This window comes from Thamnophis elegans, chromosome 17, assembly GCF_009769535.1.
Source record: "Thamnophis elegans isolate rThaEle1 chromosome 17, rThaEle1.pri, whole genome shotgun sequence".
NCBI classification, from domain to species: Eukaryota; Metazoa; Chordata; class Lepidosauria; order Squamata; family Colubridae; genus Thamnophis; species Thamnophis elegans.
Genome location: NC_045557.1, coordinates 1,922,306 through 1,942,441, shown reverse-complemented (window position 1 = coordinate 1,942,441; position 20,136 = coordinate 1,922,306). Strand labels below are relative to the sequence as shown.

Here is a 20,136-nt window from a genome sequence, read left to right as displayed (position 1 = left end):
AAGGGGCCTCAGAGGTCTTTCAGCCCAGCCCCCAGCTCAGGTAGGAGACGTTATACTATTCCAGAGGGTTGTTCAATCTCTCCTCAAAAACCTCCAGTGATGGACCCCCTAAAACATCTGGAGGCCAGCCATTCCACTGATGAGTTGATTTGGGTTTATAAAATAACAGAATACCAGAGTCGGAAGGGACCTTGGAGGTTTTCTAGTCCAGCCCCCTGCTCAAGCAGACAGCCTTATATTATTTCAGACACATGGTCGTCCGATCTCTTCTTAAAAACCTCCAGTGTTGGAACACCCACAACTTCTGTATTCTGCATAAGCTCAGGCCAGCAACTTTTTCAACAGGGAGGGAGCCCCAATTCTTTGATCTCCAATTATTGCCAATACTCGATCACTTTGACTTTGGGGGACAATGCTTGGAAAAAAGGGGATTCTTTCTGCCTCTTCCGAATTCCCATTCTTACCACCCTCCGCTTCCTATCTTCTTAACTTGTGACCCAACCAAGTTTCTATTTTCCCATTTCACACATTTTCATCCCACTCCTCGACCAAAGAAGCTTCCAGAAATCAATATTTACACAATCTACCAAACGAGATGAGCTTAAGCCTAGCATGGCACACCAGGAAAACTGACTGGGAGGGAGAAGGAAAAAACACTTTTATTTCTTTTATTTTGTTATTTCTGAGTTACAGATTTATTTAAAATGGTTTTTCCCATCGGTAGGAGGGAAGCAAATTCCCAACGACGAGTTTGTTTCAAGCTAATGAGGAGAGCCCAAACTGGTTTGTGACTTCCATGGGGAGCGCAACGTGGGTCCAATGGGGAACCTTGTCCACCGTTGTGAAATTTATTTTGGCCGATAGTCATGAGGAAAATTATTTGATGGCTTCCTGATTGATGTGCCTTACATCCTGTCCTAGAAACATACCTAATGAAGACTAATATGAAAATTGGTGGATTATTTTCCTGCTATTAATCAACTAGGGACCGAAAGGAAGGGGTGTGGAATGAAGGAAGACACGGTCACCTCCTTGCATCAGAGGAGCCGATTAATGGAATTGCCAGCCATATCAAAAGTTAGTCACCTGACGTTAGACTGGATGCCAAGGCCATACGGCTTCCTCCTTTTAGCATCCAGGCAGTGTGTATGTGTGTGTGTGTGTGTATGTGTGTGTATTGCCACAGCATCATCGTCAAACGAGGAGGAGTATCGGGCAGGCAATCAGAGATACGAGTTGCCACAGCAGAACAATTAATTCACAGGTAGGGATGAGCAATGAATTAGATCACAGACTGATCACGGCATCAAAATAAATGGGAGGAATGAAACAGACAAATCCGAAGAGATAATGAGCTGCCGGCTTGTTTCCGCCAAGCCTTTTAGTTAATGTTTTGAGGAGTCGGTCCCTTTGCCCTCCTTGAACCGCTTGACTCACAGGGAGTCCTGCCTTACCAGGTAGGTCAGGTAGGAAGCACCAACAGATCAGCTGACCCCGCCTCATTGTGAAGCTCCATTGACAAAATATTGCACGTCTGAAAGTACCAATCTCTCTCCATCTCCTTTACAGACTGAGAATTTTGAGAAGGTCCCATTTGAGACTCTTTTTCCATCCATGGTGCAGCTGGAGGCTATGCGGTCTCTTATCGGACTGTTCCCCAGGCACTATATCTTCCCCACTCAAGGTCTTTCCCTCATACCAGCTAGAGGGAAGATGAGCCCTGCCGAGGGGCAGTAGGAGGATCCTTTAGATCAAGAACTGGGTCCATAATGGATTCTTCTGGTCGGTCCCGAGCACGGATGGTTCTTCTCTCTCCTGATGCTGAGGTGCTAAACTATTCTTTCTTTCTTTCTAAAGGAGAAGGAGGAGGAGGAGAAGAAGAAGGAGAAGGAGAAGGAGAAGGAGGAGGAGGAGGAGGAGGAGGAGGAGGAGGAGGATGTGGCTGTCACGGCCCTGGCTATCCAACGCCTTTAGATGCCATGAATGGTAAGTGTGAAAGATCCTCTCTGGATGGCAGGGCAGGGCAGCTGATGTTGGAACTAGACGGAAAGGAAGGATAGGTTCACACTTCATATTAAACTACTCATCTGAACCATGGTGTGTGGAACAAGCTCAACATGGACATTGAGCCATTTGATGAGGGGCAACCACCTGGTATTGGGACCCTTGACCAACCATCAATGCGCTCCAATCCCACAGATCCAGGAAGCGACTCAGCGTGCCATGGGGCAGCCCCTATTGCCCAATGGGTCCAACCCGGCCTTTATGCAAATAACAGAATTAACAGAGTTGGAAGGGACCCTTGGCGGTCTTCTAGTCCAACCTCCTGCTCAGGCAGGAGACCTTAACCCATTTCAGACAAATAGATGTCCTATCACTTCATAAAAACTTCCAGTGTTGGAGAACCCACAACTTCTGGAGGCAAACGGTTCCACTGATTAAGTGTTCTCACTGTCAGGAAAAATCCGATAGCGATTTCTGCACAGACCGCATAGCTCGGGTAACATGAATCTGGTTTAGGATTCTGTGTTACTGCAGATGACTAAGAAGTCTTCTGTTGTGATTCAGTCCGTAGCTTGGGTTAATCCAGGAGCCACGTTTAACAGGAGTCTAGCCAATTACAGCTCCGACAGAACTGTTTAAGATTCAGACGCGGGATCCTAAAATGTGTGTTTCTGCCCCGCTTCCCAGGCCCTCGAGAGAGGCTGATCTACGTGCCTTGCATCTTAACCGGCACAGGGACCCAGAAGCCGGATTATCTCGCCACAGTGGATGTGGATCCTGAATCTCCCAATTACTGCCAAGTACGAGATGATTTCGTTCTTCGGGGTGACGTTGTGAAGGCTTGTTTGGTTTCCTTTTCCTTGGGCCTCTCTTGAACATAGCTCATATTTGGTGGCGGGGGTTGGAAGCGGAGTAAGGCTGCATAAAGACCCATGAGGCTAAACTGTGGTTAGTTTTAACCATAGCTTATTGAATGAGCCAATGGCTCCTGGGTTTCATGTCACGCTCATCCAGAAACAAACGAATTGGGGTGCAATTCAGTGCAATACAGTGTTCCTTAAGGGAGCTGTGGTGGTTTCCGTGGCTAAGACACTGAGCTTGTGGATCAGAAGGTCGTCACTTTAGCGGTTCGGATCCCGAGCGCCGCATAACAGAGTGAGATCCCGTTCCTTGTCCCAGCTTCTGCCAACCTAACAGTTTGAAAGCACGTAAAAAATGCAAGTAAAAAAATAGGGGCCACTTTTGGTGGGAAGGTAACAGCGTTCCGTATGCCTTTGGCATTGAGTCATGCCAGCCACATGACCACAGAGACGTCTTCGGACAGCGCTGGCTCTTCGGCTTTGAAATGGAGTTGAGCCTTGCCCCCTAGAGTTGGGAACGACTAGCACATACGTGCAAGGAGAACCTCTATCTTTACCCTTTACAGTGTCCCTTGTGAACATCTGCAACTTCCTAAAGAAAAGGCTAAGGCTGGAGAACATCCTTTAAAGCAAGGCTGGGGAACAATGCTGGCTTAGGAATTCTGGGAGTTGAAGTCCACAAGTCATAAAAGGGGCATCACCCCCAGTCCTGCTTTAAAGGTTGAAGAAAGACCCTTGGTAGGCACAGACACGAGGAGAACAGAAGTCCTAGTCACTTCAAGACGACGCCTCAAATTCTCTCCCTGAACTGCTAGACTTTGATTGAAATGGAGGTTGTTGCTTTAGAATGCAGAATTATTACTGCAACATTAAGCATTATACACCAGGTTGCAGACCTAAAAGGGGACTCTGCAAAAAAAAACAACTAACATTTACCAACATGTTCAGACACACTGTCAGTTTCTAAAACACTTTCTGATAATTACTAGACTCACAACATCAAGACCTGGGAATAATTAAGTTAAATCAAATTAAGGGAGTTCTTTGTTCTGAGCTCAGCAAAGCTGAGCTGCTCTCGATTTCTGGACCGTTTCGAGTCGTTCTGTTGGTTTGTCTGCTCATACTCCCGAGGCGGATCTGCCTTCCTCGCATGTCTGTGTCAGCAGAGTCATTGCCTAGATCCACACAGGCACCCTAACTGGATGCAGCTGTGTCTGGAACCGTCACGTGAGAACCGTGGGAATCTTAAAGGCAAGGGAGGGTCATTAGCGGGTACCGCAGACACCAATGCTATCATGCACTGGGAATGCCTACAATCCAAAAAATTTGAGTCGCTGGCTCTGGCACTCACACTTGCGGGGAGAGCTCTTCTTTGACCCGATGGTGTCTGCAGGTGCCTATCCAACGTGTTGGAACTGTTGTGCACAGGGTGCATGAATGACTGGGGAGAGGAAAAGCAATGTGCTTCAAGAGGCTACCATTGGTGAGGTTCTGCTTGCCAGTTAGGAGAGCGAGAAACCTACATTCTTCCAGCTACAATCCATGCCCCCTTCCACCCAGCAGGAGGAGACCTTTCTGCTAACAAAGTTCCATTCCACAAGCGGTGTTCCGCGACCAGAGACTCACGCAAATCACGAGCCTTTTGAAACCCGATGGAGAAGCTCAGATCCAGGCGAATAGATTAAGGACACACTTAATCTCTGCCTCTCCAATCTTTCCCCACCAGGTTATTCATCGGCTGCAAATGCCGTACGTGGACGATGAGCTTCATCACACCGGCTGGAACGCTTGCAGCAGCTGCTTTGGAGACACCACCAAGAAACGCAACAGGCTGGTCCTTCCCTGCCTCAACACTTCGCGGATTTACGTGGTGGACACCGGGACCAACCCCCTGGCTCCCTCCCTATTTAAAGTAGGTCCACCCACATACCCCGAGAGGGTGCAAGTCAGGGAAACGGGTTGCAGAGGACTCTGAGGGTTAAACCCAAGGGACTTTACAGCTCCGAACATGTGACCACCACCAATGATTCCCTGACCTCATCTTTGTAAGAGATTTAAGCCACAATCCATGGTTTCCACAGACATTAACCAATGTCTTCTTTTCTTCTCTTCCTCAACCTTGGCAGGTGATTGAGCCACACGAGGTCTTCTCTAAAACCAACATGGCTACATTACACACCTCGCACTGTCTGGGCAGTGGAGAAGTCATGATCAGCTGCCTTGGGGACGTGTATGGCAATGGAAAAGGTACGGAAAAGGCTGGGCGGATTTGTTTTCCAAAACGGGGATCAGGATTAAAGCACTGTAAGAGCAGGTATGACTTGGGAGATGTTGGGAGGGAAACCTATCACACAAACTCCAGAAACCCGAAATTTGAGTCTTGGCCTCTCTTCCACCTCTCGCGCCTCTCCGAGTGGCGCAAACCCCTTTTAGCCGGCCCTTTCTGGGACCCACCTATACCTGCCTGAACTAATTTGCATTCTCCCCACCTGCAGGCGGATTTGTTCTTGTGGATGCGGAAACATGGGAAGTGAAGGGCACCTGGAACCACCCCAGTGACGAGGCGCCGCAAGGATATGACTTCTGGTACCAACCCAGGCATAATGTCTTGATCAGCACCGAATGGGGTGTCCCCAAATACCTTGTGAACGGGTTTAACCCTGAAGACCTGAAGAAAGGTGAGATGACAGAACACCGTGTCAGCTTAAGGCCCATCGGGATCCAAAATCCAGGGGGCCGGGGGGGGGGGGACTACATCCTCGAAGGGTTGAAGAGAAGTTGAGAAAGGTGGGCACTGAGGAGGTGTTGATGGCCATCTAGCCCAACCTTCTTATCCAGCTTTTCCCCAAGAGATGGCAGCTCAGTTTTTGCTTGGATGGAGGTATCCAACATGAGAAAGCATACCATCCGTCTAAAGAACTGCTTAGCAAAACCCTCCTGAGTACCCTTGTCTAGTAGCAGGCGTTCCTACTCACCAGAAGAAGTTGAGATGATTCTTCTCCTTTCCTTCGCAGAGCGCTATGGCCGCCGCCTGAACGTGTGGGACTGGACCACCCACTGCCTCGTCCAGTCCATTGATGTGGGGGAAGATTCTGCCCCCCTGGAGATACGTTTCCTGCACAACCCAGATGCCGCTCACGGCTTTGTGGGATGCACCTTTCAGAGCTCCATACACCATTTTTTCAAGAAGGAGGTAGAAAAAAAATAGAATTTCTTTCTCCTTTCCCCCATCTTTCCCTCTGAAATAAGTGACTTCCGGGGGCTTCAGCTCAGTATAAAGTACTAATTAAAATGCACCATTAAAAACAAAATGTAATGTAATAACGAGTATACTACGATCATGATAAGGAAATCTTTACACACAAGAACCGGAACGCAGCACTGCCTTATTAGTTCATCTTGTCTCTATGGTAGAGAAACTGTATTAATCTTTGCTGGAGACCAGAGGCAAGAGGACCAGATGCCTGGCAGAGATTGGAAAGAATTACGACAGAACTGGGATAAAATTCAGTAGTTGCAAACTATAGAAATATTTCAAATCCCACTGAGATCAAAACTTCAAATTAGGAGTCAGATATGGACAGGAAGCGGAAGGGGTGATCCAAATTAGTTTACATGGGAGAGCTTTGCACTCCCCAACCAATCAGCCTCCTTGTGTGTCTCTTGCAGGACGGGTCGTGGACAGCGGAGAAGGTGATACAGATTCCAAACAAGGAAGTCACCGGATGGTACTTCCCTGAAATGCCATGTGAGTAAACAAAGTTCAGGAGGACTTTTATCCTCATGCTCGTGTCTCAACCCTCTAGCTTTGGAGTTCGCACCTTCTGTCCCCAAATTAAGGGTTTTTAGAATCTTTTGAGAATGGGCTGAGAGCCCCCAGAACTGAGAGAGATCTACAAATTTTGGAGAATGACGATTCGTGAAAAAGGTAATTGAATTCTCTTCCCAATCTTATTTCTGGGCACCTTCTCTTCTCCAGCGTTCCTCACAGACTTCCTCATTTCACTGGATGATCGTTTCATCTACCTGAGCAATTTCTTTCACGGCGATATCCGACAGTACGATGTCACCAATCCCCACTGCCCTCGACTGACAGGCCAGGTGAGCTCCCTCCCACCTAAAGGCCTGGAAATCATGGTTCCTTGCTTAGAATCCTTCCAGAAGTTGCTTCTTTCCACCCTTGGAACCAGGATGTTGGGTTAAGCAGAAAGCTAATCCAGGCCTGATTTATTGCCACGAGGTAGAAGAACCCATGTTCAGAGGGGGTCCACCTCCAAATCATCATTTAACAACCCCATAATCCCTTGTGGGGTAGAGTCTGGACAATTAAATGGAGCTAGTAGAGTGTTTTACTGGCCGGAGGCCCTTCCTGTCGCCAATGCGGAGATTTGTTCAGCAGATATATTTTCATTGTGCCCAGAGAAATAGCTGCCTCTATCTAGGATTGAACTCACAGCCACCTTATTGTGATGCGAGAGCACCACCTCTAAGCCAGTGCACCACTCCATTGGGGTCCACTTCCAAATGCCACAGCTTGCAGAAGGGGAGAGTGTCCTTCGGCCTGAACTGACCCTTCCTTTGGTTCCTGCAGGTGTTCGTCGGAGGCAACATCTATAAAGGCGGGGTGGTGACTGTGATTAAGGATGAAGAGCTGGACTGCCAACCCGATCCCTTCATGCTCCAGGTGAGGCGCTCTCTCCTCAGAAGGATTCTATGTTTGAAGCACTTATAGGAACCATGGGGGACATAATTGTCAATGGACAAGTGTGGCTTCTTCTCGGCGGGACAACTTGAAATGCTGCAAAAGTCTTTCCTGAGGCAGGTTAGAACCAAGGAGCCACATGTCCCCCTCTATGGACCTCCTACATTTCTGGACCACTTAGGGTTTTTTTTTCACATTAGGGAAGGAGAGTCTACGGAGGACCCCAAATGCTCCAGCTCAGCTTGGATGGAAAAAGGCTTTATGTCACCAACAGTTTCTATACACAGTGGGACAAGCAATTTTATCCACAACTGGTCAGGTACGAAGCTTCTTGACAGGTGGAGGAAACTCGGAGCAAATTGGGGGCAAGCGAGTTGCCCTTCTTCTCCTCCTTCTCATGTTACCCTCCAGATCAATCCTGTACCGTTTTTTGAGCCTTCCTTGCTCAAATAACCTTCCTTTCTTCTCCCTTTTTCAGGGAAGGGTCAGTCATGCTGCAGATTGACGTAGACACGGAGAACGGGGGTCTCTGTGTCAACCCAGACTTCCTGGTGGATTTCGGGAAGGAGCCTTGGGGACCCGCTCGTGCGCACGAAATGCGTTACCCAGGAGGAGACTGCACTTCAGACATCTGGGTCTGAGATCCTCCTCCAAGCCCTCCCTCTTGCAATGCTAGCATTTAGGGGGCAGGAAATGGGGCAGAGAGCAGTGCAAGACCAGAATGATGATTTGTAGTTTAATCCCGTTGCACTGATTTCCACATTTTCACTTAAACAGTGTGCACAATCAGGAAATAAGCTAGCTCGCTCATCCGTATTCAGCACTATGACGCTAAGGGGCACACCGGTCTCTTCATCGCTCTTCTCTCCTTGCTTAGCTGCAGATGCTACAAGCTCAGCTCCATTCAGAGGCATTTCCTCTAGATTCTGTTGTCCAGGTGCAAAACTCTATCTGGGGTTTATGCCCATCAGGACACTTTGCTTAGATGTTCTACAGATGTTCTACAGATGTTTGCAAGTCTTCTGACGCCACTCTTGCAAATTGGTGGGGAACAAACCCCTTCTGGCTGTTCTTGATGGACGCGAACAGAGAAATTAAAATTGTCAAGTTTTCTTGGTAATATACTCTTCAGGATAATCTTTATTTCAAGCAGAGAACGTCAACTGGTTGACCTCCGTGGCCCTCAAAACAGGACCAGAGTCCAAATCTTCTACCTGCAAACACGTAGCTAGTATTATGCATATAAATCCACAAATATCTTCATCTTGTCTTTCTTAAGTTCCTTTGTTGCTGGTTCTGCAAAGGCGTTTGACCCAGCAAATGCCTGGAAACCACCTCGTCTGGGTATATGAAAAGTAGGGCTCCCATTATAACCCAGTCCTACCTGTAAGCCACCTTCGGGAATTCCAGCCCCCATAACCGCCTTCTGCCAGGTGAGAATTGCCACCTTGAACCATTCAAATCTGAATAAAAGGTTAAATACAGAAATACAAATTTTACTCTGCTCTGTGTGCTAATCAACTCAATCAGGAAAGAATGTTTGCCTTGCACCATCAGTAGGTCATTATCTCCATCTCCACCTCCCACATTTCCTTCTCATTTCATGACTGGCTTGCCACATAATCCTCAACCACGTGCCATAGGCCTGGCGTGGTGAGATGAAATCTATAACTATGTTGTTGTGATCCTTCACTTCAATCCTCGTTCCTGAGGTTTGTGGGGGAAAGTCTGCATGTGTTTTTCTCGCAATGTATTGTGGAAACCTCTGAAGGACCAATGCTGTCTTCTTCATGGGACTGAGAGAGAAGGACTGGCTCAAAGTCACCCAGCCGGCTTTCGTGATTAAAAGAGGGTTAAATATTTATGGTTTCCTGTTGTCTAATCCAGCACCTTTCACCATTATACCAAACTGGCTCTCCATCCATAACTTAGCCCAGGGGTTTCCAAACTTGACAACTTTAAGACTTGTGGACTTCAACTCTCAGAATTCCCCAGCCAGCCTTGGAGGGCTCCAACTTGGGCCACTTTTAAGACTTGTGGACTTCAACTCCCAGAATTCCCCAGCCAGCCACAAGGGAATTCTGGGAATTGAAGTCCACAAGTCTTAAAGTGGCCAAGTTTGGAGACCCCTAACTTGGGCCATAATTAATGTTAGCTGCAGGAGAGGGATTTTCCCCTTTCTGAGGCACTGCCAGGTAATCACAGCCAACGGATTGGAGAACAAGCTGGCTCTCTGCTGGTTTTCCTGGTTACCCAGATTTTGGTTACCCTGTTCTAGAAAGGACTTTTCTGCGTTAAATGTGAGTTAAGGCTGTTCCTAGCATCTGCCAGAAGGCAGGGAAGGAGCAAATGCAAACAGCCGGCCAAGAAGAGGAAGACGAATTATTAAACACATCAATCTGTTCCACCCACCAGGATATTAATAGCTGGGGAAGGAATTACATGGTGACAGTCCTGCCTCTTTGTGCGCATTACATTTCTATCGTGTCAGATTTGAAAATGAATTCTCTTGAGTTAAGTCCAGTTCAACTGCACTCAACGTAGGTTTCAGGGCAGTCAGAGGAGGCTGGTAAGAACACACATCTGAACCACAGAAATTGAGACAAAACATGGTTGGTCTTTAGGCTCCAACAGAAGCTCTGACTAGTTAATTTATTAAGGAATCAAACTTGGCTTAATTTTCTCCTAGAAAAACCCTAAGCATCAGGGGACACCAAAAAGTGGACTTTAAATCTGGCCATTTAGCCTGATGCAAAAGAATCCTCACTGAGGTTTTAACAGAATAAGAGTCGGAAGGGAGGTCTTCTAGTCCAGCTCAGGAAGTTTTGATTCCTTCTGCATCTGGGCAACTAGCCTCCCATTCCCTACCCTGAAGACTTATAAATTAACCCATTGTAGCAGGAGTCATAGATTCTTTTTAGCAAACAATGAAGAGTTAGGAATTGCTTTTTTTCCTTGCCTGCTCCTGTGTGTGGCTCCCTCCAGATGGGGGGGATGCCCTGTTCTGCCACAAGGGGGCGCTCACACACTGTGACCAAGCACAGCCGTCACCTGGTTGATCCAGGACTTTTTGTTGTTTTTAGTTGCGAAGTCGCGTCTGACCCATTGCGACCCCATGGACAACGTTCCTCCAGGCCACTGGTGGGATTCAAAATTTACTACCGGTTCTGTGGGAGTGGCTTGGTGGGCGTGGCAGGGGAAGGATACTGTAAAATCTCCATGTCCTTCTAATCAGCTGGGACTCGGGAGGCAGAGAATAGATGGGGGCAGCGCCAGCCAGAGGTGGTATTTACCGGTTCTATAAACTACTCGAAATTTCCCCTGCCGGTTCTCCAGAATTGGTCAGAACCTGCTGAATTCCACCTCCGGCTCCAGGCTTTCCTGTTCTCTACCATCCTCTGGAGTTCATTCAAGCTTACGTTGGTTCCTCAGACAGCCATTTTGCTTTCTTGCATTTCTTTGTCTTTGGGGTGGCTTTAGTTGCTAGGACTTTTAAGCAACCCCAACTAATAGCCATCAGCCATCAGGAGCCACCTGCGGTCACACCTTCAGCTACAATAGGCCAGGTGGCAGAGGAGGAGGAAGGACAGTTCCTCTTGCAGTCTGTGAGCCTGTCCCGTTGGAATGCCAAGGGCTCTAAGGCTCCTCCTCTCGGTGTTCACATTTTCATTTTAAGCAGTTTAATTCATCAGCAAGACAAACGAAAGCCAGATAAGCCGCTCTATCCACCTCTATCCTTAACGTGAAACTGCTTTGCTTTCCAGTCACTTGACAAGCCCTTATTTGATAAAACGATGGAACTTTGGAATGGGCGAGGTTAACCATTGCCCGGTTGAGCTTCCTCCACAGAACTTGAATTGAACAGAGTCTAGGTCCGTAGAATGTGAGGGTTGGAAAAGGGGCTTTGGAGATCACTTAGATTAACCCCCTTGTCTGGCGTGGGAATGCCGAGGGATCTGACTTGGAGTCCTTGCTGCTACATTTGGGATGGTGATACCTCAAACGCCCTTGGATGTTGGTGGCAGAGCTCCATTTTCTAACAAACCCAACAAAGGTCAGAGACCAGAAGGGGATGAGAAAAAGTTGTAAAACTCCAGCTAAGAAGGCAGAACTGGGGAAAAAAAGAGGTTGAAAGAGGGAAGAATGGGAGGTTCAGACTCAGTTAATCACTTCTGAAATTCCAACAGCAGAGTCATCAAAGGTTCCAATGAATTGTTGCCACTCAGCAACAGGAAGTGCTTAGCCGGCATAATTCAGAGAAGGGACGCCAATCTTAACCAGAATAAAGCTAATAAACCACAACAAAGACCCACCAAATGAAAAACGGTGAGCTCCTGAAAAGCAGCCGAGACATAGGGCAGAGCCCCAATGTTCTCCACATGGTACTTTTCCAGATTGATTGCCAGAAAAGAAGAAACTCTTAATTCTCTCTCCTTCCCGTCTTCCCAATGTAAAAACTGGGATAATTTCAAAAGCCAACAATAAGGCTGAAGTTACCACTACTGAAAATAAAATTTGCTAGATAAAAGAAAACCAGGAATGCTTCTTGGATGAGAAATGAAACATCTTCAAAAAAAATAATAAAACAAAACGAACTACACTAGTCTTCTGAAAAAGAACCTTTGATGATAACCAACTCAAAAATCTTTGGCTTACCCCGAGCGGCAGGTGACATGCAAGCAGGCCTTCATTCCTTTCACAAAGCCTTCAAATATGAATAGCAATAGACTTATATACCGCTTCACGGTGCTTTACAGGCCTCTCTAAGTGGTTTACAGAATCAGCCTCTTGCCCTCAACGATCTGGGTCCTCATTTTACCAACCTTGGAAGGATGAGTCAACCTTGAGCCTGGTGACATTCGAACTCCTGGCAGCCATCAGTCAGCAGAATTAGCTTGCATTACTGCACTCTAACCACTGCGCCTCCGTGGCTCTCAAATCATAATACCATCCCAAAATTTTATAGCTTCTGTTTCTTACGGCCTTTCTGTCTCCAACAGGTTATTCTCAATGTGCACTGAACTGCTTTTTCCCCTGTAAATCTGGTTATTCTGATGAGTCAGTAAACCTAACAAACAGGAAGATGTGATGAGGGTTCAGATAAACTCTTCTGAAGATATAATCAAAAGTGTGATGAGAAAAGATGAAACAAAGAAATTAGGGCCCCAAAGGACGCAGAGGAGTCATTTAGCTCCCATGGGGTATATAAAACATCTGTAAGAAAGCAGGGGAAGCTCAGGTATGCAAGCAGAGGCAGAGCAAAAGAGAGAGACAGAAATGCTCAAACAACGAACAAGAGATGACAAGGAGGAACTTCCGAAGAAGCCCAGCGAAGGTAGGAGGTCAATCCGTTTCTTGTGTTGGAGGCAACAGACTTTTTCACCAAGGCTGCCTGTCCGTAACCTTCCGTGAAACACCCAAGTCTCCCTTCTTTCTCCTGATGCACCGAAGCTAAATCTCTCTTCTTCTTTTTTAAAGAGGGGAAAGAATGTTGCTATCCAGAATGTTGCTATCCAACGCCCTTGGATGCCATGAAAGGTAAGAAGGGATGATATCCTCCCGTTCTGGAGAGCAGGCCAGGGAAGAAGATGTTGAGTGCAGCCGCAGAGATGAGGGGTGGGCTCACACCTCATATTAAGCCGCCTCATTGTGGTGTGTGGAGCAAATAAGTTGAGCCATTTGGCGTGGGACAACTGATCTGGTATCGGAATCCCTTGACCAATGACTTGGGCCACAGCGTGGTTTAATCCGATACCCTAAGAGAATGGGTGAACACTAGTTGTAGTTAAGACAGAACTGTTTTCAGGTTCAGGCCCAGGAGCCTAAAATGTGGACATTTTCCCTAGGACCTCCGGAGAAGCTGATGTACGTGCTTTGCGTCTTAACCAGGACGGGGACCCAAATGCCCGATTATCTGGCCACGGTGGATGTGGATCCCAAATCTCCCACTTATTGCCAAGTACGAGGATACTCTGTCCTTTGGGGCGATGTTGCAAACGCTTGTTTGGTTTCCCTTTCTTTCGACCACTTTTTAGTATCTTGCATTCGCATTGCGGTCATAAGTCGAGAAAAATTTATACCAACAGGTTCAGACACATTCTCTCTTTCCAAAACACCTGGAAACCGGGAACAATTTACTTTAATCAAATTACAGGAATCCTTTGTTCTAAGTCCAACAAAGCTCAGTAGCTCCCAGCATCTAGTCGTTCTATTCCTCGGTGTCTAAGGAGTATCGTCAGGAAGATTTGCCATTTTCACATTTTTGTGTCAGCAGAGTCACGGTCAGTTACACCTATGCACAGGCACCTTAACTAGGTGCAGCTGAGGCTGGAACTATGAGAGCTGAGGGAAGCCTAAAGGATCATTAGCTGGTGCCGCAGAATCCTATGCGGCAGAGAGAAACCCGTATTCTGTCCGTAACAATCCACAACCAACACACTCTTCCACAAAGCAGAAATAAACTTTTCATCATCTTCTTTTAATCAGCCCATAATCCCTTGTGGGGTGGAGTCTGGGCAACTGAATGGAGTTGAGTGTTTACTGGCCGGATGCCCTCCCTGTCGCCCACAGAGAGAAATATCAAGCAGAAGACCTTTCTACTAAGAAAATTCTGTTCTGCAAATGGTGTCTTCAACCAAAGATGCGCAGATCATGAACCTTTGGGAAATGGAGAAATCTAATCCTAACAATACACGTTTAATCTCTGCCCCTCGAATCTTTCCCAACCAGGTTATTCACCGGCTGCAAATGCCCTACATTAATGATGAGCTTCACTTCCTGGGTTCGAATGCTTGCAGCAGCAGTTTCAAAGACACCACCAAGGAATACAACTGGCTGGTCCTTCCCTGTTTAAACTCCTCACGGATTTATGTGGTGGACACCGGGACTGACCCCCAAGCACCCTGCCTGTTCAAGGTACGGCCGCCCATCTTTGCAAGATGAGCTTAGGATAGAAACCAGTTTGCCATCTGCAATTTATTGCAGTATAGAAAGAAATCCTGACAAACAACCTAATTATGCAAGAGATGTCACATTAATTTTCAAATGTTTTATTTCACCTTGTCACATTCCTATCAAAAGCCCCCGTGTTTCACTGACCTCAGGTGGGTTCTGGAGGTTTTAGATCCAAGCTATTTGAAGAGTTGCAAAGACAAAAATGGAACTGCAGTGCAAGAGTTTTTATTTTTTTCCTTCCTCCCCCAAACCCTGGCAGGTGATTGAGCCCAGAGAGGTCTTCTGTAAAACCAACGTGGCTTCACTATTCACCCCACGCTTTCTGAGCAATGGAGAAGTCATGATCAGCTCCATGGGGGACCTATTTGGCAATGGAAAAGGTATCTGTTTTCCAAAAAGGGGGTTCAGATTGAGGGGCTGTGATGTTGCTCAGAAGAGGTTGGGAGAGAAACATTCTCCACAAACTCCTAAAACCTGAAATTGCCACCTCTTGGATAATTCTGAGTGGGGCAAACTACTTTCAGCCAACCTTCCTTGGGAATCACCTACATCTGTTCGAATTCATTTGTCCCCCAAACCGCAGGTGCATTTATTCTTCTGGATACGGAAACATGGGAAGTGAAGGGTACCTGGAACTGCCCTGGGGAGGAAGCTCCACTAGGATTCGACTTCTCGTACAAACCAAGGCATAACGTCTTATTCAGCACTGAATTGGGGGGCCCCAAATTTGTTGTAGACGGGTTCAACCCTGAATTTCTGAGGAAAGGTGAGTTGCTAGAGCACTGCGTGATCTTATGACTCATTGGAATTCAAAACCCATGCGGGCTGCACTTCAACCTAGGGACGGACCGAAGATTCTTTGCAAAAGGATCACACTGAAGGACTGTTGGTGACCATCCAGCCCAACCCTCTTGTCCATCCAGAGTTAGCTCTTCCTCAGGAGGTGGGCACCTCAGGTTCTGCTTGGAGGTCTCCAATATGAGCAAGCCCAGTACCTTTCTAAGGAAACTCTCCACATCCTCCCGAGTACCCTCTGGCAGGAGGCGTTCCTACTCACCAGAAAAAGTTGAGATGATTCTTCTCCTTTCCTCTGTAGACTACTTCGGACGCCGCCTGAATGTGTGGGACTGGACCTCCCATTGCCTTGTTGAGTCCATTGACATGGGGGAGGACTCTATCCCCCTGGCGGTCCGCTTGCTGCACAACCCAGATTCCCCACATGGCTTTGTGAGCTGTGGCTTCAATGGCTCCATACATCATATTTACAAGAAGGAGGTGAAAACAAGTAGAATTTCTTCCACCCCACCCCCGCCCTTTCCATCATAAAGAATTGGCATCTGAGGCTTCAGCTTAGAATAAAAGAACCAGGCATAATGCAGTATTAAAAGGAGTGCATAATATCGATAATCTACCACTTATCACCATGGTCATTAAGTGTATTACATGGTTAGTAAGCAAAACCAGACTTCACCACTGACTTTAAAAGCTCCACAGGTCCCAACCAACCCTGTGTGTCTTGCAGGATGGGACATGGATCACAGAGAAGGTAATTCAGATTCCTGACAAGACAGTCACCGGGTGGTACTTAACCGAAATGCCAGGTAGGTACATAGAGTGCAGGAGAGCTTTTGTTCTCATTCTTACCTCTCAACCCTCTACCTTCGTGCGTATGAATTTATATGCGGCCCATTTTGCTCTCATGAGGCTCAGGAGGGCTTATGACATGATAAAACAATAGTGTAAAATATTAAATATAGCCTTAACACTGAGAATTGGCTATGTTGGAGGGGAATGTAAAAGGCGGTTTGCACCTTCCATCTTCAACTTAAGGAGTTTTAGCCACTTTTGAGAAAAGACTGAATCACATCATGGCTGAAAGAGATCTGCAACTTTTTGGGAGACAAAAATTCTTGCAAATGTTGCATGCCAGGAAATTAAGCAACCCTACTTTCTTCCTGATCTTATTTCTGGGCACGTTCTCTTCTCCAGCGTACACCGCTTACTCCGTTATTTCATTGGATGACCGTTTCCTGTACCTGAGCAACTGGTTTCACGGCGATATCCGACAGTATGACATCACCGACCCCCACTGCCCTCGGCTGACAGGCCAGGTGAGCTCCCACCCACCCAAAAGCCCTGCAACTGTGAGGAAGTCTTGGGGTCCTTGCAGAAGTCCCTTCTTCCACCATCAGAACCAGGTTGTCGGGTTAAGCAGAAAGCTAATCCAGTTACTGGCAAAGAACTCCCCTGTTCAGATGGGGTCCACTTCCAGATACCACAATCAGGAAAGACTCTAGCTTGGGGAAGGGGAGACTGTCTTTCGGCCTGTACTAACCCACCCTTTGGGTCCTGCAGGTGTTTGTAGGAGGCAGCATCAACAAAGGCGGGGTGGTGACTGTGGTTAAGGATGAAGAGCTGGACTGCCAACCAGATCCCCTCGTGATCCAGGTGAGCCTCCGTTTTCTGAGCATCAGCCCTCCCTGGAAAACCAGCCAGGTTACACAACTAGATGAACCTGTTCTACTTTATTGTAAGGCTCCATTAAGAGAATCTTGCAAATAACATTCCTGCTGCCACTTTTAAGTGCTTGATGCATTAGGTATGGTCCTTCCTAAATTTCTTTCTCTGACTGTTAAGCCACCGGTGGCGCCTTCCTTTCGGCCATTGTTTCCTAGGCAGCATGTCTTCTCCTGCTTCTTCAAGGTCATGCATTAATTGTAATTGTAATTGTAAATTAATAAATTTATATGCCGCCCAATCCTGTAGGACTCCGGGCGGCTTACAAGTACAAGAGTAAAAATGAAAGTTAAAATATAGGGAAAGAGAAAACCAGATTTAAAAGCAGTGCACCATACACTCAACCTACATGGGGCTGGACCTCGTTCATGGGGTCAACAGCCCCAGGCCTGCCAGAACAGCCAGGTTTTAGTGGCTTTTCGGAAGGCCGAGAAAGTAGGAAGGGTCCGGATCTCTGCAGGTAGATCGTTCCACAGGGCCGGAGCAACTACAGAGAAGGCCGTCCCCCGAGGGGTCGCCAGACGGCATTGTCCGGTCGACGGGCCCAGCCTGTGAGATCTTATCGGCCGTTGGGAGGTATGTGGCAGGAGGCAGTCTCGCAGATATCCAGGTCCAAGGCCATGTAGAAAGATAATCCTGGTTTGAGACACTTGCAGGAAACCTGTTAACGAATCATACTCAATCTTTTCTATGGGACTTCTTGAAAGCCCACAAATAAATCTCCTGCCGCAGATTAGACTAAGGAGCTATATATAAGCCTCCTTGGACTGCCTATATTTCTTGACCAGTCTTTGCTTTTTTTTCACCTTAGGGAAGGAGAGTACATGGTGGACCATACATGCTCCAGCTCAGCTTAGATGGGAAAAGGCTTTATGTCACCAACTCTCTCTATACACAGTGGGATGAGCAATTCTATCCACAACTATCCAGGTATGTTCTTCTTCTTTCTTGTATTACATGCCAGATCAATCTTGTCCTTACTTTCTACTACTTTGTTATTGTCTCTCTATTGATACTGAAATTGCACAAAGTTTCTAACCTTGAATTCTTCTTCCTTTGCAGTGAAGGGTCAGTCATGCTCCAGATCGACGTGGACACAAAAAAAGGGGGGCTCTGTGTGAATCCAGATTTTCTGGTGGATTTCGGGAAGGAGCCGTGGGGTCCCTCTCGTGCGCATCAAATGAGTTACCCAGGAGACTGTATTTCGGACATCTGGGCCTGAGACCTTCCTTTGAGCCTACCCTATTGCTAAGCTAGCATTTAGTGGGCAGGGAACTGAAGCAGAGAGGAACTCAAAACTAGAGTGTTGGTTTGTAGTTTAATCCCGCTGCACAGATTTCCATGTTTGTGGAGGATTTGAACAGAGAAATTGTCATTGTAATAAAATGTTTTCTCGATAATACAGACTCTTGAGGGTAAATTTCATTTGAAGATGAGAGCGGCAACCGTTGGCCATGTCTATGTATTTTTCTCACAATGCATTTCAAAAGCCCCTTAAGGACCAACGCCTCCTTCCTGGGGTTTAGAGTGGCTCAAAGTCACCCAGCTTGGCTTCCATGCCTAAAACAGGAGAAACATTTATGGTCTCTAGCATCTAATCCAACACCTTCAACAATTGCACCACACTCCCACTCCATCCATAACTTAAGCCATTATTAATGCTAGTCAGCTGCAGGAGAAGGAATTTCACATAACTATCCTCAAGCACTACTAGGTAATCACAGCAAACAAATCAGAGAAGAAACTGGCTCTCCTAGCCATGCCTGTTCTGGACAAGGGAAAAGAGGGAATCAGCAAAGGGAGGAAGAAATCCATCAAAATTGGGAGGACACAACTTTGGCAGGGGGCTTAGTTTGACAGACATGGTAGGCACTGGCGTTCAAATGATGTCAGCTCTCAGAAAAACACATTCATCTCCCTTGGATGTTCCACAGCAATCAGGTGAGGCTGGTAGGATACACATCTCAACCACAGAAGTTTAGGCAGAGCATGAAAGGTCTTTGCTCCAACAGAAGCTCAGCCAGTGAGGCCAGGAACCAGTCCCTAGCAAGGAGTTTCCCTCAAGTCCAGTTATCCACCAGTGTCCAACCAAGAAGCTGAGGTTCCTCAGATGAAGCTTTGTGGTGAGGTCTCACTCCTGTCAGATGATTTGTCAACTGGGTGTGGAAGACACAGGAAACGTGACACACTTCAGAGTTACCCACTGGAGAATGGTAAGAAAGCGTGCTGCGTAAGAAAAATAACAACAACACCACATTGTGGGGGATGGCTGTCTACCTACTACACACTTCCATTCCTCAGAGAGAGCAATTATGTCAACAGCCCCGAGCGCGCGCTGAACCCCTCCCTCCCCCACCTCCGCCTTCCTATGGAGCCCTCCCTCCTTCTCTACTCCGCCCGCCAGAGCGGCGGCCCCGCCCATACGGCACCTTCATCCGCCGAGCCACGCGCGGATTGGCTGCCGCGGCAACATCACTGGCGAGGGGCGTGGTTGGCTGGTTGCCGCGCGCCTGAAGCGGAGAGTTCTGAGATTTGGAGGGAAAGTGTTGCCTCCTCCTTTTCTACTTCCATCGTCCCTGTTTTTTCCTCCTCTTCCTCCTCCATCATCTTCTCCTTTTCATTATCCTCCTCTTCCTCCATCTTCTCCTTTTCTTTTTTTCTCCTCTACCTCCATCATCTCCTTTTTATCTTCCTCCTCCATAATCCCTCTTCCTCCTCCTTCCTGAGGTAAATTCTCCTCAGCAGAAGATGGATGGTGGATCACTCCTATCCCCCTCAGCCTCGCAGGGTTTTGACAACCACCACCTCACTCAACGTCATTTTGGAAAGGTCTTCTGAATCCAACATGTCTCACTTGAGTTTTTCTCCCTTCCACAGACGGGGAAATTCTGAACTTGGAATTTGACTCTTCCCAGGTGGAGACAGAGGATCACAGAGAATTATGAAGAAATCACAACATTTCTCTCTGAAAAAAGAGTACAGTGCAAAGAGTACAGTGTTTTTCCTTGAGATGCTACTGTACTTCTTTCCTGTCTGCTCCCATGTGCATCTCCGCCCAGAAGGGGGAATAATGCTCTGTTCTGCCACAAAGGGGCGCTC

General features: G+C 47.2%; 2 protein-coding genes across 3 annotated transcripts; both read left to right on the top strand.

Annotated features, from left to right (window-relative positions):
- The first annotated feature begins 1,943 nt into the window (after positions 1 to 1,943).
- LOC116520000 (methanethiol oxidase-like) lies at positions 1,944 to 8,989 on the top strand. 2 transcript variants are annotated; one of them, XM_032234125.1, is made up of 11 exons: positions 1,944 to 1,986; positions 2,692 to 2,804; positions 4,591 to 4,776; positions 4,991 to 5,111; positions 5,360 to 5,542; positions 5,879 to 6,057; positions 6,534 to 6,612; positions 6,844 to 6,965; positions 7,456 to 7,548; positions 7,767 to 7,885; positions 8,045 to 8,989. In XM_032234125.1, exons 1-11 carry the CDS (start codon positions 1,980 to 1,982, stop codon positions 8,205 to 8,207), a joined length of 1,365 nt encoding a protein of 454 aa, XP_032090016.1. In that variant the 5' UTR covers positions 1,944 to 1,979; the 3' UTR covers positions 8,208 to 8,989. The 2 variants fall into 2 exon arrangements, with proteins under 2 accessions (XP_032090016.1, XP_032090017.1); XM_032234126.1 differs by lacking the exon at positions 4,591 to 4,776 and having other exon boundaries at positions 1,956 to 1,986.
- Positions 8,990 to 13,082: 4,093 nt separating this feature from the next.
- LOC116520105 (methanethiol oxidase-like) lies at positions 13,083 to 18,259 on the top strand. Its single transcript, XM_032234258.1, has 11 exons — positions 13,083 to 13,104; positions 13,413 to 13,525; positions 14,296 to 14,481; positions 14,780 to 14,900; positions 15,104 to 15,286; positions 15,617 to 15,795; positions 16,043 to 16,121; positions 16,510 to 16,631; positions 16,876 to 16,968; positions 17,849 to 17,967; positions 18,100 to 18,259. Exons 1-11 carry the CDS (start codon positions 13,098 to 13,100, stop codon positions 18,257 to 18,259), a joined length of 1,362 nt encoding a protein of 453 aa, XP_032090149.1. The 5' UTR covers positions 13,083 to 13,097.
- The last annotated feature ends 1,877 nt before the right edge of the window (positions 18,260 to 20,136 follow it).